Below are 16,033 nucleotides of genomic sequence, written 5' to 3'. Positions count from 1 at the left end.
TCATAACCACTCGCCCTCGATATGTGCACTCCCCCTAGGTGAAAAGAGGAATTGGGACACCACTACCCTCACGGGAACGCGCAAAATTTATGGGAAGGGATGAAAACGAAAGGGGTAGGGGGAGTATTGGGACTGGGCCTTACCGTCGCCGGAGGGAAAACACAGATAAGACCAGGGGTGTCAAATGTGCGCCCGAGAGAGGTTTTCATGCGGCCCGCGAGAAGTTTCCAACACAAAAAAACTAAGTGTTTATTTACTAAAAAGGAAGGCATAAATAATTGCCATGAATCGCAGCATATTGATAATATATCTCTTCTACAAATCCATCGTTATTCCACAAAGAGCAGTTTTCGACATTTTTTTAGTTTTCTAGAATGCATTTGCCGATTTTATTTCTTTGTAGACGGTCGTTTATTTTTATTAACTGACTACTATCATATATTTTCGCAGGAAAAATATCACTGCTAAAAAAGATGATAGAAGATATTTATTCAGAGAATTTCAGTTTTGAATACGACGATAGTGACAAAGTAAAACAGTTAAAAAAGAAGTGCTGACTTTTTCGGCACACTGGCGTAAATATCCGCCCCAATTTTTAAAAATAAATACACTTAGTTGTACTGGAAAAATCTCTAAATCACAAAGAAACACTCTCGGATGTAATAAGAAAGATTTAGCTTTTAATTAAATTTCCTATAAAAAAGCGAAATATAAAAAAAACATAGTTGTTTCTGTTTATCTTTGTAAAATGATATTAAAAGTATCTTACATAATTTGAAAAATAACGAGAAATTTCAAGAAAAGATCCTGAAGAAATATATTTTACATAATTAGAGTGTAAACAAGGTGCATATTTCCTTTAAAATTAACTAAATTGATATTGGATTAGATAACAATAGTAAAAAAAAAAGAATTAGAAAAAAAAAATTTCGCACCGTTTTTGTTATCTTTAGCGTGCGGCCCGCGAGAAAAAAATTGGTCAAATCCGGCCCGCCAAGCAAAATGAGTTTGACACCCCTGGATAAGACGATGTGAGCAAAGATGCACTAACTGTCGTGGCTTTGACCTGCAGAGCTGCAGACACACTTCGGGCCGGCGTCGGAGTGTGAGGGAGCGGACAAGGATGACGAGGTGGATGAAGTGGAATCAGAGTTCGGTCCCGTTTTAGCGTCGACCTCCGACGAGCCGGGGACGAGCGCCGACGCCGCCCACTCCAGCATCAGCACCCTGAACTCGGCCCACTCCCACGAGCACCAGCGGCTGCACCATCACCTGGGAGCCCAGCTGGGCCGGCTCAAGCAGGAGACCAGCAGGTACGGCCAGAACCGCTGCAGGTTAGGGGGGAACTGGTTTCTACCGGTTTACGTTGGGAAACAAAACGCGCATTATCTGGAAGGAGTCACTGTTTATCACATATCTATAACAGGAAGTAGAAGACAACGTTCAGATTATTGTTCATTTACAAAAGGACATTGACAAAAAAACATTCTTAATAATTGTGACACTAATCAATCAGGAAACAATGTTTCCACTTGACAGCGTGACCTTTAACAAGACAGTTGAATTAACGTGATTACTTCCTCAGTGATGACTAGGAAAGGGGTGATATTTTACCGTTCACGATATACCATCAAAAAATTCCCCACGGTAAGAATTTGTTCATCTCACGGTAAAGATGATAAATTCCCATTGATAATGTTTTTGTGTAAAGCTGATTTATGGTTCTGCGTTAAATCCACGCACAACGTACATGTGTGGGAAAGAAAGAAAGAAAGAAAGAAAGAAAGAAAGAAAGAAAGAAAGAAAGAAAGAAAGAAAGAAAGAAAGAACAAATCAATTCCCGTTGATGAAAGAAAGAAAGAAAGAAAGAAAGAAAGAAAGAAAGAAAGAAAGAAAGAAAGAAAGAAAGAAAGAAAGAAAGAAAGAAAGAAAGAAAGAAAAAGGACGGACGGACGGACGAATCAATTCCCGTTGATGAAAGAAAGAAAGAAAGAAAGAAAGAAAGAAAGAAAGAAAGAAAGAACAAATCAATTCCCGTTGATGAAATAAAGAAAGAAAGAAAGAAAGAAAGAAAGAAAGAAAGGAAGGAAGGAAGGAAGGAAGGAAGGAAGGAAGGAAGGAAGGAAGGAAGGAAGGAAGGAAGGAAGGAATCAATTCCCGTTGATGAAAGAAAGAAAGAAAGAAAGAAAGAAAGAAAGAAAGAAAGAAAGAAAGAAAGAAAGAAAGAAAGAAAGAAAGAAAGAAAGAAAGAAAGAAAGAAAGAAGGATAAATTCCAGTTGATACGTGTTTGTGTAACAAACATGGCGGATCTGAGTCATTCCAGTTTTGCAGTACAGGTGTAACTCATTTAATAGTTTTTTATTAATTAAAGGAGCTGTATGTAAGAGCAATAATAAAACGAATCATAAAATGACCCCGATATGTCAACAGACATTTAAAAATGTTCATTTCAAATACTTATGTCACTGACAACAGCACTCAAGCCAGGATAATCCAGTTTAAAAAGAGGAGTTGCAGCCCTCAACTGATGTTTATGTTGTCATTTTTTGTTTTGGCCTGAAGCTCCACCCTCCACCTATCTCCCAATCACCAAGTCAGTATTGTTTCTGAAGCTCCACCCTCCACCTATCTCCCAATCACCAAGTCAGTATTGTTTCTGAAGCTCCACCCTCCACCTATCTCCCAATCACCAAGTCAGTATTGTTTCGGCATCCGGGTTGCCAGCTCGGCTCTAATTATGGCAGCCATGGCAGCCTACGGTCCTGCTGCATTCTGCAGCCTACCTGGCAACCTCTGGTCGGGGGGAGGAGGGGGAGGGTACACGCCGCTCAACAATATTTTGAAAGTGACTGCAGTACCAGTTTTGGACATTTCTTACAGACGGCTCCTTTAAATGTAATTGGTGTAGTTTAGTAGCATTTAGTATCTTTTAGAGCAGTGTTTTGGGGGCTCAAAAGACTGAATGTGGTGATAGATTTATAGTTACAAAGGTGGAGTTGAATTGGTATTTTTTTTATCGTCATTTTTATCGTTATCGGGATAAATGCCAGAAATTATCGTGATACATTTTTTAGTCCATCCCTAGTGATGACTATTTAATCTTACAATTTTATATTTCCGCACCAACAGATCTGTAATAAAGCAACGTTGTGGCTAAAGTGTAGACTTTCAGCTTTAAACAAAATATGACTGAAAAGAAGATAATCTGTCAGGTGCGGTGTGGCCGTCTGTTCCCTCAGTAGCTCAGAACAAAGGGAGCAGATCAAAGCTCTGGAGCGGATATAAGGGATTGATTTGCAGTCGGAGCTGGAGGACTGGAGCAGTCAATTCAAAGTCCAAGGAGATCTCAAGACAAGTGAAGGAGACCATCAATAGGCTGAAAAAATACACCATAAATCCATAAGAGAAACAGCAAAATTCATATTAATTGTTCATTCTTCTCTGGAGGACGTAGATGTGTAATCGACCCATTACTAGATCAGACTAAACTGTCATCTCTCCCTTCCACTTCCATTCTAAAAACGTGGTCTTACATCACTTTATTTCCAATTATTGTACCAAAGAAAATAAACACCAACTATATATAAATAAAAAGGAAAACTTCGGGTACTGTGTAGTGAGTTTAAAAAACTGAGTTTTTCAGCAAAAAGGAGATCTTTGATTAGTTTAGACCAGGGGTCGGCAACCCGAAATGTTGAAAGAGCCATATTTGACCAAAAACACAAAAAACCAATATGTCTGGAGCCGCGAAAAATTAAAAGACTTGTATGTATAAGCATTAGAATGAAGACAAATGGCGAAAGGCGAAATGTTGAGAAAAAAGTCGAAATGTCGAAAAAAAAGTCGAAATGACGAGAAAAAAATCAAAATGTCGAGAAAAAAGTTGAAATGTTGAGAAAAAAGTCGAAATGTTGAGAAAAAAGTCGAAATGATGAGAAAAAAATCGAAATGTTGAAAAAAAAGTTGAAATGTTGAAAAAAAAAAATCAAAATTTTGAGAAAAACATTTGAAATGTCGAGATAAATGTTGAAGTACAATTTCGAGAAAAAAGTCAAAATGTCGAGAAAAAAGTCAAAATGATGAGAAAAAAGTCGAAATGTTGAGAAAAAGTTGAAATGTCGAGAAAAAAGTCGAAATGACGACAAAAAAATCGAAATGTCGAGAAAAAAGTTGAAATGTTGAGAAAAAAGTCAAAATTTTGAGAAAGAAGTCAAAATGATGAGAAAAAAGTCGAAATGTCGAGAAAAAAGTCAAAATTTTGAGAAAAAAGTCGAAATGTTGAGGAAATAGTCAGAATTTCGTGAAAAAAGTCGAAATGTCGAGATTAAAAAGGAAAAGAAAAAGGAAGAAAAAAAGAGAAAAAAGAAGAAAAGGAAAAAAAGAAAAAGAGAAAAAAGGAAAAAAAGAAGAAAAAAAGGAAAAAAAAGGTCAAACATTTTTGAAAAAGCTCCAGGAGCCACTAGGGCGGCGCTAAATAGCCGCATGCGGCTCTAGAGCCCTGGTTTAGCTGATTGCACGGTGGAAGGTGTGGCCGTCCACTTAGCTTTATCCAAAGCAGACATTTTTCCTAATTTACCATTTGTTTTGAGATGAAGTGTATTCCTGTGATTCTCTCTGGGTAGCGGGTGTCACTTTAACCAGTGCCCCAAGCACACCGCTTAACCATTTTAAGATAAATAAATAAACGTGTTCGTGTTTGTAGCTGCTGCCGAGCCGGCTTTGTTTTGGAAGTACGGATCCGATTTTTGCCAGTTTGGGGATAAAAATATGCTGCTTCCTCACTGCACTGTATGGAGTGTGTTACCAAGTGTTCCTTTTACTAATACGAAGTTTAAAAAAAATAATCCAGTGATTTAATTTTGATACAAGTAAATACTACGCTTTTTCCATTGATGTGAACGAGAGAGACGGCTGTTTTGTCCAACATTATATTCTGCCCGGATGCAGCAAAGGAGAATGATTTTTCTGATTGGTCAGTCAGGGACCAATCAGAAGGCTGACAAAGGGTCAATTGTCAGAATATGCGTTCAAGACACCTTCACGATTATCAACACAAGCGTTTACTACAAGGTGACACAGTCTGGTTAGGTGATACATGACCGTATGAATGATCAACTGTCGTCTTCTGTTGACTATTTTCTCAACAGCAGGAGCTGCAGTCCCCAAATAAATAAATTTTAATACAAAACTAAAGATGTTTCCATGCATCTTATTCGAAGACAAGTTATTTTCCTTCTTTGTTTTGAGGACGAGTCTCGCTGGACGACATTTTACGAGAATTGCGGCCCGCACCCAGTACTGGAGTTGAGGGGGGATGAGGGGGGATGGCATCCCCCCTGAAATAAAAACAGTCAAAATCATCCCCCCTGTAAAACTGTCATCCCCCCTTTCCATCCCTTATGTCATTTCATCAATAAATGTGGTTTTACTGCTATTTCAACATTTAGAGTCATCACCAGAAAAATAACTTATTGGACAATTTTCACCTGTTTCAAGTAAATTTTCAGTTGAAATAAGTAGGAAAATCTGCCAGTGGGACAAGATTTTTCTTCTTATTACAAGCATAAAAATCTTTTTCCACTGGCAGATTTTTCTACTTATTTCAAGTGAAAATCTACTTGAAACAGGTGAAAATTGTTGTTTTTTCCAGTGATGAGTCTTCTTTTAAGTGTAATGAGATTTTTTACTAAAATTAGACATTTTAACCAGAAATAAGACAAATATTCTTGTTAAGATTGTGAGTTTTTGCAGTGATCCATTTTACTTATCCTGTGAAGGACAGAGTCATATTGATAAGTTCAGAAAACTGTATTTTATTGTTGTGTTTTGATGTATTTGATGTAAGCCCAGTGGATATTTAAAGCATTTAACTGCTGCTATGTCATTCCTGCAGTATTTCTGCAGGTGTTTTGGTCACTGCTATTATTTGTAATATATTATATTATTTGTAATCAGCACAAATTATCTGTCCCCATATGATAAAATCCACCATCCCCCCTGATTTTTTTTTACAACTCGAGTACTGCCCCCTCCCAACAGCGGTACCTCGTTGTAATTGTTGCTTTTGTTTTGAGAAGACGCGTAATGGAAACATGACATTTCCCTCCAACACGCCTGATTTACAGGAATCGTTCCCCTTGCATGGCTGAACAATGATTTTCCTCGGAGGTTGAACCCTGTCTAACTTTATAGATGCTCATTATATAATTAATCCCTCATCCGTTACTGAATTGACCTCTTAACCTCGTGCGAAGCCTGACTCACATTCCTCCGAGGCTCGGCTGCAGATCTCTAGTTATACTGTTTTCATTAAGTTTTATCGTGAAGTCATTTTCCTCTGACCGAAATCCCCCAAAACATTCCCGCGCGTGACCACTAAGATGAGCTTTCAGGGCTGTGATAACAAGCCTTTTTCTTCAATGGGTCTTCTTAAGAACAGGGTTCTGATGTCATTTCAAAATAAAAGACGTGTCTCTCTATGATTGTATTTCATGGCTGTGTTGATTTATGGTGATGTGGGTTTGGCCCGGCTTTGGCAGCCCTCGGCGGACAAGGCATGCATTGTTTAGCAGATTATCACCTTTATTTACAGAAGGTTTCAGGTTACGATGCTGATCTGATAACATCCTTTAACTGTGTAAGTAAATATTTGTCTGCAGCTCATCCCTGCTCCGCTACGACACGATCACCATAGTAGGGCTGCAGGTGTCGAATATTTTAGTAATAAATAAACATAAGATGTTAGCTGTTAATCGACATTACTTTTTTGTATAGATATATTTATTGAGGGCATTAAAAAAAGAAAAAAAAATAAGATTTACAATAACAATATAATTATCAATATTTCCCCCCTTTTTTTACTTTTCATAACATTAATTAAACCAAAATAAATAAATAATAAGAGAAAAAAAAAATAAGAAAAAGAAAAAAAAAAATTTAATAAAAAAATAAAAAAATTGAGTTAATTGACATCACTAAGACTAAATTATATAATACAGTAGGTTCATGGCTGTTCATTAAAAACCCTGAACTTACAACAGTCGACCAAATTCACTGCCTTCACTCAAAAAACTAAGGATCTTACCAAGAAATGTTCTTATTTCTAACCTAAAAATGCCCTTACACCTTATAACACACATCACTTAAACGGTTAGGTGTTTTTCCCACGTGTTTCAATAGAACTTACATTTGTGTAAAGCTAATTTTAAGTTCTATTGACTGTTGCATTGACTGTCTGACCCGCCTGATCCTCCCGCTGTCTCAGAGCTCTCTCTTTGTTCACCTTCAAGACGGTTGCGTCCCATTAGGAACTGTCTTGTTGCCGCGATTTAATTTAATCAATTACTTTATTCGCCTTCGTACACTGTAAAAACTCTTTTCCAAGACGGTAAAAGTCTCTTTAACAGTTTAACGACTCTGAGCTGTTTTGCAAGTCTTTTTTTTTTTGTTTAAAATAAAACAATTTGACTAGATTCATACGTATTTTCTGCACTATAAGGCGCACCTAAAAGCCTTTAATTTTCTCAAAAACCGGCAGTGCGCCTTATAAAGCAGTGCGTCTTATATATGATCATTACGGTAATTTCTGTTACTGTAGTCAGGGGGATTGTGGGTAATGTAGTTGGTGTCAACGAAGTAATGGAGCTAAAAACGTCAGGAATCGTCACAGTCATTCAAGACAACAGCAGCGACGCTGACTCGCATCATGGCGACTTTGACGAGACGGAGCAAAGCTGGTTTTTATTTTGTTAATAAAGTTTGACATACGGTACCTTTATTCTTGTTTTTTTTTTTTGCATTTGCTGTAGGATTTTGTAGCATTTCCTGTAGCGCAGCTCCATCAGGTAGATACGTAACTCAACCCCAGACACTATAGTATGGTATTTTACCATATATTTAGTGCGCCTTATATATGGAAAAGTTTTAAAATACGTCATTCATTGAAGGTGCGCCTTATAGTGCGGAAAATACGGTACTATTAAGCTTATTACTAGAGGGGCTGTTTTTTGCAGTGTAAAGGCCCATTTCCCTGTGTATTTCAACAACTTTTTAAAATTATTACACCTTTATTAAACCAGGAAAATCTAATTGGCACCAAAGATCTCAAAGTCACGGCCGAAATGGGCGCAACACATTTGTTTGAAATGTAGTCATGCAGATAAATAAAAGTATGAGTGAAAGCCCAAAAGTAAAGCTATGACTCGAAACATATTCAAGTACACTGCAAAGAGAGCACCTCTGGAAATGAGAGAAATATTATTAAATCTAGTGGTTTGTGTCACATTAAGTAGAAATATCTTTGTTGATGTTTTAACTAGAATTCGTAACAGTGGCAAAATAGTCAAAACACTAGACAAAAAAAAAAGACGAAATATTTAAAACTAGGCTTTTTTATGTTCGTAAAATTGAGTTTTTGCTGTGTATCAGGATGAAATGTGTTCATTTATTTACCGAGATCCAATTCTTAAACTTCAAGCTACGAACAAGGTTTTGATGTTGTGGTTTCAACAAGGAAACAATAAATAGTTGGTTTTATTTCGGAGGTATACATAATATAGGACTGTCTCAGAAAATTTGAATATTGTGATAAAGTCCTTTATTTTCTGTAATGCAATTAAAAAAACTAAAATGTCATACATTCTGGATTCATTACAAATCAACTGAAATATTGAAAGCCTTTTAATATTTTAATATTGCTGATTATGGTTTACAGTTTAAGATTAAGATTCCCAGAATATTCTAATTGTTTGAGATAGGATATTTGAGTTTTCTTAAGCTGTAAGCCATGATCAGCAATATTAAAATAATAAAAGGCTTGCAATATTTCAGTTGATTTGTACGGAAGAGTATTAGGGCCAGGCAGGAGAAAAATAAAAAGAATTCTGAGAAAAAAGTCAGAATTCTGAGAAAAAAGTCAGAATTCTGTGAAAAAAGTCAGAATTCTGACTTTAATCTCAGAATTCTGAGAAAAAAGTCAGAATTCTGAGAAAAAAGTCAGAATTCTGAGAAAAAAGTCTGACTTTTTTCTCAGAATTCTGACTTTTTTCTCAGAATTCTTTTTATTTTTTTTAAGTGGCCCTAATACTCTTCCTTAGATTTGTAATGAATCCAGAATGTATGACATTTTTGTTATTGTAATTGCATTACAGAAAATCACAATATTCTAATTTCCTGAGACATTCTTGTATGTGCCAACTTGAACCCAAACCACAGAAAAATCAAACAAAATCCTTTTCTAGGTTTCATATTCTATGTTTATGTGGTTTTGGTCAACGTTTGCACTGGGACGCTCTGAAGCCACGTCTGAAACGAAGCCGATCAGAAGGTTCCTGTCGGCTCCTTTGCTCTCGGTGTTCTCGTGCACCCGTGGGATCATTAGCAGGAACTATAACAGAGGTTTGTGTTGGTTCAGGCTGCTGGAAGAGCTGCTGCAGAAGGAGAAGGAGTACCAGCAGGTCCTGAAGGCCACGCTGCAGCAGAGGAGCCACGATCTGGAGCTGGTCAGAGTCAGACATAGACCACCAGGTAAAAACACTCATGTGTTGGCTTCATTTCACTCTTTATTTAAAAGAAAAGGACAAAAATAACAGGACAACCCCATGTGTGACATCACTTATAGGCAGAGGGGAGTAGTAACGAGTTACATTTACTCCGTTACATTTACTTGAGTAAGTTTTGGGAAATTTTGTACTTTTAGGAGTAGTTTTGAATCACTATACTTTTTACTTTTACTTGAATAGATTTGTGAAGAAGAAACTGTTCCTCTTACTCCGCTACATTAGCTACATTGAGCTGTTACTTTTCTTTTATCCCTTTTATCCGCGTACGCGTCAATCTCATGACTTTGGGAAAAATGTTTGTTTTTGCATGTTTTGTCACATTTACACAGACTCAAACACACACAGAGTTTCTATGAGTTCATGTTTGTTCTAGTTCTGCCTGGTTAAAAAAGAAAAGTACAAAGGCTTGAAATTTTGTGCTACTTGTGCTTAATTTATTTTTTTATTCTGTTATTATTTTATTTATTTTATTATGTATGAAAGTACTTGAATTTACTTTAAGATTATTTTAATTTAAGCGATTTTTTATTAATTTTAATTTATTTTATTATTTTATTGATTTAATTTGTCTGAAGATGATTATTTTGTACTTTTGTCTGTTTGAATGGTTGTGTTAAAAAAAAAATCAGACGTTACTCAACAGTTACTCAGTACTTGAGTAGTTTTTTCACCAAGTACTTTTTTACTTTTACTCAAGTAATTATTTGGATGACTACTTTTTACTTCTACTTGAGTCATATTATTCTGAAGTAACAGTACTTTTACTTGAGTACAATTTCTGGCTCCTCTACCCAGCTCTGCTTATAGGTTTCTGAAGGAAAAGTAAAGTAGAGTGGTAAACTTTTATCCATTGAAAATGGACTCACTATTGGAGCCAGCCCCTAGTGGCTACTCAGAGAATTGCACATGTCTACATTTCCGAGTCAGTTTAGTAGGCAGGGTGTCGCCCTTTGTGTGTTTCAGTTTTGGGGCTACTGAGGTTGAGGTTTAAGTCAAAGGGGAGAATGGAAAACCCTTTTTAGAAAAGAGAGAAATTCCTCAAAGAAAGCCTGAATGCAACAGCAACAACACACTAAACTGCAGCATTGTAGGATTCATTTAACATTCTGAGCCACAGTACTGGTATTTAAAAGGGGTATTTAATCAGGAAAACAACAGTTTTCTTATACGCAGAGCTCAGATATCCAGATATCAGAATTGGTATCAGACCATGCCTGAACTAAAGTAAAATCAAAGTCAAGTAACGTTTTTTTAAATTTCTGTGATTCTTTTTGAAGCAGTTTGTATATCTGGACTCTCTTATGCTAAAACCTGAAACTGCATTTTCTGCTATGAAGATGAGCCTGCTGGATGAAAAAACTAAAAATCTTATTGCAGCTGATTTAACGTGCTCAGAACTAGGAATGGGTGATATTTTACCGTTCACTATATACCGTCAAAAAAATCCCCACGGTAAGAATTTGTCATCTCGTGGTAAAAATGATAAATTCACATTGATGAGGTGTTTGTGTAAAGCTGATGCTGAAGAAAGAAAGAAAGAAAGAAAGAAAGAAAGAAAGAAAGAAAGAAAGAAAGAAAGAAAGAAAGAAAGAAAGAAAGAAAGAAAAAGAAATGAGCCTGAAAGAAAGAAAGAAATGAGTCAGAAAGAAAGAAAGAAATGAGCCTGAAAGAAAGAAAGAAAGAAAGAAAGAAAGAAAGAAAGAAAGAAAGAAAGAAAGAAAGAAAGAAAGAAATGAGTCAGAAAGAAAGAAAGAAAGAAAGAAAGAAAGAAAGAAAGAAAGAAATGAGCCAGAAAGAAAGAAAGAAAGAAAGAAAGAAAGAAATGAGTCAGAAAGAAAGAAAGAAAGAAAGAAGGATGAAAGAAAGAAAGAAAGAAAGAAAGAAAGAAAGAAAGAAAGAAAGAAAGAAAGAAAGAAAGAAAGAAAGAAAGAAAGAAAGAAAGAAAGAAAGAAAGAAAGAAAAAGAAATTAGCCTGAAAGAAAGAAAGAAAGAAATGAGTCAGAAAGAAAGAAAGAAAGAAAGAAAGAAAGAGAGAAAGAAATGAGCCTGAAAGAAAGAAAGAAATGAGTCAGAAAGAAAGAAAGAAAGAAAGAAAGAAAGAAAGAAAGAAAGAAATGAGTCAGAAAGAAAGAAAGAAAGAAAGAAAGAAAGAGAGAAAGAAATGAGCCTGAAAGAAAGAAAGAAATGAGTCAGAAAGAAAGAAAGAAAGAAAGAAAGAAAGAAAGAAAGAAAGAAAGAAAGAAAGAAATGAGCCAGAAAGAAAGAAAGAAATGAGTCAGAAAGAAAGAAAGAAATGAGTCAGAAAGAAAGAAAGAAAGAAAGAAAGAAATGAGCCAGAAAGAAAGAAAGAAAGAAAGAAAGAAAGAAAGAAAGAAAGAAATGAGTGAGAAAGAAAGAAAGAAGGATGAAAGAAAGAAAGAAAGAAAGAAAGAAAGAAAGAAAGAAAGAAAGAAAGAAAGAAAGAAAGAAAGAAAGAAAAATAAATGAGCCTGAAAGAAAGAAAGAAAGAAATGAGTCAGAAAGAAAGAAAGAGAAAAAGAAAGAGAGAAAGAAATGAGCCTGAAAGAAAGAAAGAAATGAGTCAGAAAGAAAGAAAGAAAGAAAGAAAGAAAGAAAGAAAGAAAGAAAGAAAGAAAGAAAGAAAGAAAGAAAGAAAGAAAGAAAGAAAGAAAGAAAGAAAGGATAAATTCCCGTTGATGAGGTTTTTGTGTAACAAACATGGCGGATCTGAGAGTGAGATAGATTTATAGTTACAAAGGTGGAGTTGAATTGGTATTTTTTTTATCGTTAATGGGATAAATGCCAGAAATTACCGTGATACATTTTTTAGTCCATACCGCCCATCCCTACTCAGAACCTCTAAAACATGCATTATATCCATCTTAATTGATGGTTTTAGCTGCTGCTCATTAAGCTGATAACATCTGTGAATGATTAATAAGGAAAGTGTTTTTTCCCAGAACTTGCTGTCCTCTACACACACAGACAGACAAACACACACTTGACCGATTTCCCAGGATTAGTGATAGAATATCCTGGAAAGATGAGTCAGGGGCATTACTGTACGTCGGTGGATTTTGCAGTGATGTGATGATATTGCGATGCATCATAGTTATACATTTACATCAATCTAACAATAAGGGGATTTTTTTGTGGACAAAGTTAACCAGGCGTTCCTTGTTTCAGACCTTTCACCTCCCTCCATCCATCACACTCCAGCGGACCACGAGCCAGACAAGCCGCTCACCGATTGGCTGAAGGAGCAGGGGGCGGACGCCAACACCATGGACAAGGTCGAGTGTCTGAACATCCGTCTGGAGCCGCCGGGAATCCTGATTAAAGACTAACAGTGAGTCTGTTTTGTTCCAGTTTGTGATGGAGGAGTACACTCTGGCCGACGTCCTGAACGATGTTACCAAGGACGACCTCCGCTGTCTGCACCTACGGTAACCGTAGCCACAAAACACATCCAGCTGCAACTGGAGGAAATAAATCACAACTTTGCTTATGATTTTAAATAAGCAATAAAGAGTACTTGATCGTCAAGTCCTCTGTTGCCAGAGAAAGCAGTGAATATCTAGCTCAGGGGTCGGCAACCCAAAATGTTGAAAGAGCCATATTAGACCAAAAACACAAAAAACAAATGTCTGGAGCCGCAAAAAATGAAAAGTCTTGTATCAGCCTTAGAATGAAGACAACACATCCTGCATGTATGGAGGATTTTTTGTGCCAAAATTAAATAAATAAATACATCACTCACTCACTCATCTTCTCCCGCTTTATCCGTTACCGGGTCGCGGGGGCAGCAGCCTCAGTAGGGATGCCCAGACTTCCCTCACCCCAGACACTTCCTCCAGCTCTTCCGGGGGGAGTCCGAGGCGTTCCCAGGCCAGCCGAGAGACATAGTCTCTCCAGCGTGTCCTGGGTCTTCCCCGGGGTCTCCTCCCGGTGGGACATGCCTGGAACACCTCCCTAGGGAGGATCCAGGAGGATCCGGTAAAGATGCCCAAGCCACCTCAGCTGACTCCTCTCAATGTGGAGGAGTAGCGGCTCGACTCCGAGCTCCTCCCGGGTGACCGAACTCCTCACCCTATCTCTAAGGGAGCGTCCAGCCACCCTGCGGAGGAAACTCATCTCGGCCGCTTGTATCCGCGATCTTGTCCTTTCGGTCACTACCCAAAGTTCATGACCATAGGTGAGGGTAGGGGCGTAGATTGACCGGTAAATCGAGAGCAAATTCCCATGAACCCTCGAGCACCCTGCGGAGGGTATAGAGCTGGTCCAGTGTTCCACGACCGGGACGAAAACCGCATTGTTCCTCCTGAATCCGAGGTTCGACTATCGGCCGTAATCTCCTCTCCAGTACCCTGGCGTAGACTTTCCCCGGGAGGCTGAGAAGTGTGATCCCCCTGTAGTTGGAACACACTCTCCGGTCCCCTTTTTAAACAGAGGGACCACCACCCCGGTTTGCCACCCCAGCGGTACTGTCCCCTTCCTCCATGCAATGTCGCAGAAGCGTGTCAGCCAAGACAGCCCTACGACATCCAGAGACTTGAGGTACTCAGGGCGAATCTCATCCACCCCCGGTGCCCGGCCACCGAGGAGCTTACGAACCACCTCGGTGACCTCGGCTTGGGTGATGGATGAGCACGCCTCCGAGCCCCAACCCTCTGCTTCCTCAGTGGAAGGCATGTCAGTCGGGTTAAGGAGATCCTCAAAGTATTCCTTCCACCGTCCGACGATGTCCCCAGTCGAGGTCAACAGCTCCCCACCAGCACCGTAAACGGTGCCGGCAGAGTACTGCTTCCCCCTTCTGAGGCGCCGAACGGTCCTCCAGAATTTCCTCGAGGCCGACCGAAAGTCTTCCTCCATGGCCTCCCCGAACTCCTCCCAGACCCGAGTTTTCCCAGACTGCCCGGGCCGCGGCTCGCTTGGCCTGCCGGTACCTATCTACTGCGTCAGGAGTCCCACCGGCCAATATAGCCCGGTAGGACTCCTTCTTCAGTCTGACGGCATCCTGTACTTCCGGTGTCCACCACCGGGTTCTAGGATTGCCGCCACGACAGGCACCGGAGACCTTGCGTCCACAGCTTTGAGCCGCCGCGTTGACAATGGAGGCAGAGAACATGGTCCACTCGGACTCGATGTCCCCCGCCTCCCCCGGGATCCGAGAGAAGCTCTCCCGGAGGTGAGAGTTGAAGATGTCCCTGACAGAGGGCTCGGCCAGACGTTCCCAACAGACCCTCACAATCTGTTTGGGTCTGCCCGGTCTGTCCAACCTCCTCCTCCGCCAGCGCATCCAACTCACCACCAGGTGGTGATCAGTTGACAGCTCAGCCCCTTTCTTCACCCGAGTGTCCAAGACATACGGCCGAAGGTCAGATGAAACAACAACAAAGTCGATCATTGACCTCCGGCCTAGGGTAGGGTAATAAATACATCATTAATTAATTAAATTGGGAATGAAATATATCATTAATTAATTAAATGTGTCATTAATTAATTAAAATTAGAATGAAATATGTCATTAATTAATTAAAATACAATTCATTTTAAGTAAAAATATATATTTATTATTTCAGCATTTAATTAATTAATGACACATTTAATTAATGATTTCGTGTTGTATGTATTTATTTATTTAATTTTGGCACAAAAAATCCTCCATATGCATGTATCTATATTAGTTATATTAGGCCTTAGGGGAAGATTTTTTCATTATGCACTTCGAGAAAAAAGTCGAAATGTTGAGAAAAAAGTCAAAATTTCGAGAAAAAAGTCGAAATGTCGAGAAAAAAGTCAAAATTTCGAGAAAAAAAGTCGAAATATTGAGAAAATGTCGAAATGTCGAGGAAAAAGTCAACATTTCAGGAAAAAAGTCGAAATGTCGAGGTTAATGTTGAAGTACTATTTCAAGAAAAAAGTTGAAATGTCGAGATTAAAAAGGAAAGGAAAAAGGAAGAAAAAAAGGAAAAAAGAAAAAAAATATGTAAAAAAAGAAAAAATAGAATGAAAAAAAAGAAAAAAAGGAAAAAAGAAAAAAAAGAAGAAAAAGGAAAAAAAAACGTCAAACATTTTTGAAAAAGCTCCAGGAGCCACTAGGGCGGCGCTAAAGAGCCGCATGCGGCTCTAGAGCCGCGGGTTGCCGACCCCTGATTTAGCCGGAATAAACCAGACTATTTCCACATTTACAGTTATTCACAAGATAATATCTGTAGTTGTGGTTTTAGGCACCAGTAAGACAGTTAGAGCATTGATGAAGCCATTTATTGGTTAATTGAAGTAATAATTTTTTGAAAGTGGTTAATATACAACCACTTTAACACTTTCCAGAATAATACTGTGGCAAATAGGTGCTCCTACGGAGGTTAAGTTAAGTATTAACCATTAATATGTATGCAGACAGAACAATCCCACTGGATGTGAAAGCATCACAGCACAGAAGGACAGGATTTAGGTTCAGCGGTCCCAC

At 38.3% G+C, this 16,033-nt stretch overlaps 1 protein-coding gene across 2 annotated transcripts in view; it reads left to right on the top strand.

Annotated features, from left to right (window-relative positions):
* map3k15 (mitogen-activated protein kinase kinase kinase 15) overlaps window positions 1-16,033 on the top strand; it is a 75,847-nt gene that overhangs the window by 55,492 nt on the left and 4,322 nt on the right. For both annotated transcript variants that reach the window (XM_061713026.1, XM_061713025.1), the window contains 4 exons: window positions 1,073-1,313; window positions 9,414-9,526; window positions 12,748-12,854; window positions 12,931-13,007. In XM_061713026.1, the coding sequence (XP_061569010.1) occupies window positions 1,073-1,313; window positions 9,414-9,526; window positions 12,748-12,854; window positions 12,931-13,007 (538 nt within the window). The remainder of the gene's footprint in view (window positions 1-1,072; window positions 1,314-9,413; window positions 9,527-12,747; window positions 12,855-12,930; window positions 13,008-16,033) is intronic.

The sequence above is a fragment of the Cololabis saira genome, chromosome 22 (assembly GCF_033807715.1).
Source record: "Cololabis saira isolate AMF1-May2022 chromosome 22, fColSai1.1, whole genome shotgun sequence".
NCBI classification, from domain to species: domain Eukaryota; kingdom Metazoa; phylum Chordata; class Actinopteri; order Beloniformes; family Belonidae; genus Cololabis; species Cololabis saira.
Note: the sequence above shows the minus strand (reverse complement) of the source record. Positions and strands in the feature narration are given on the sequence as shown.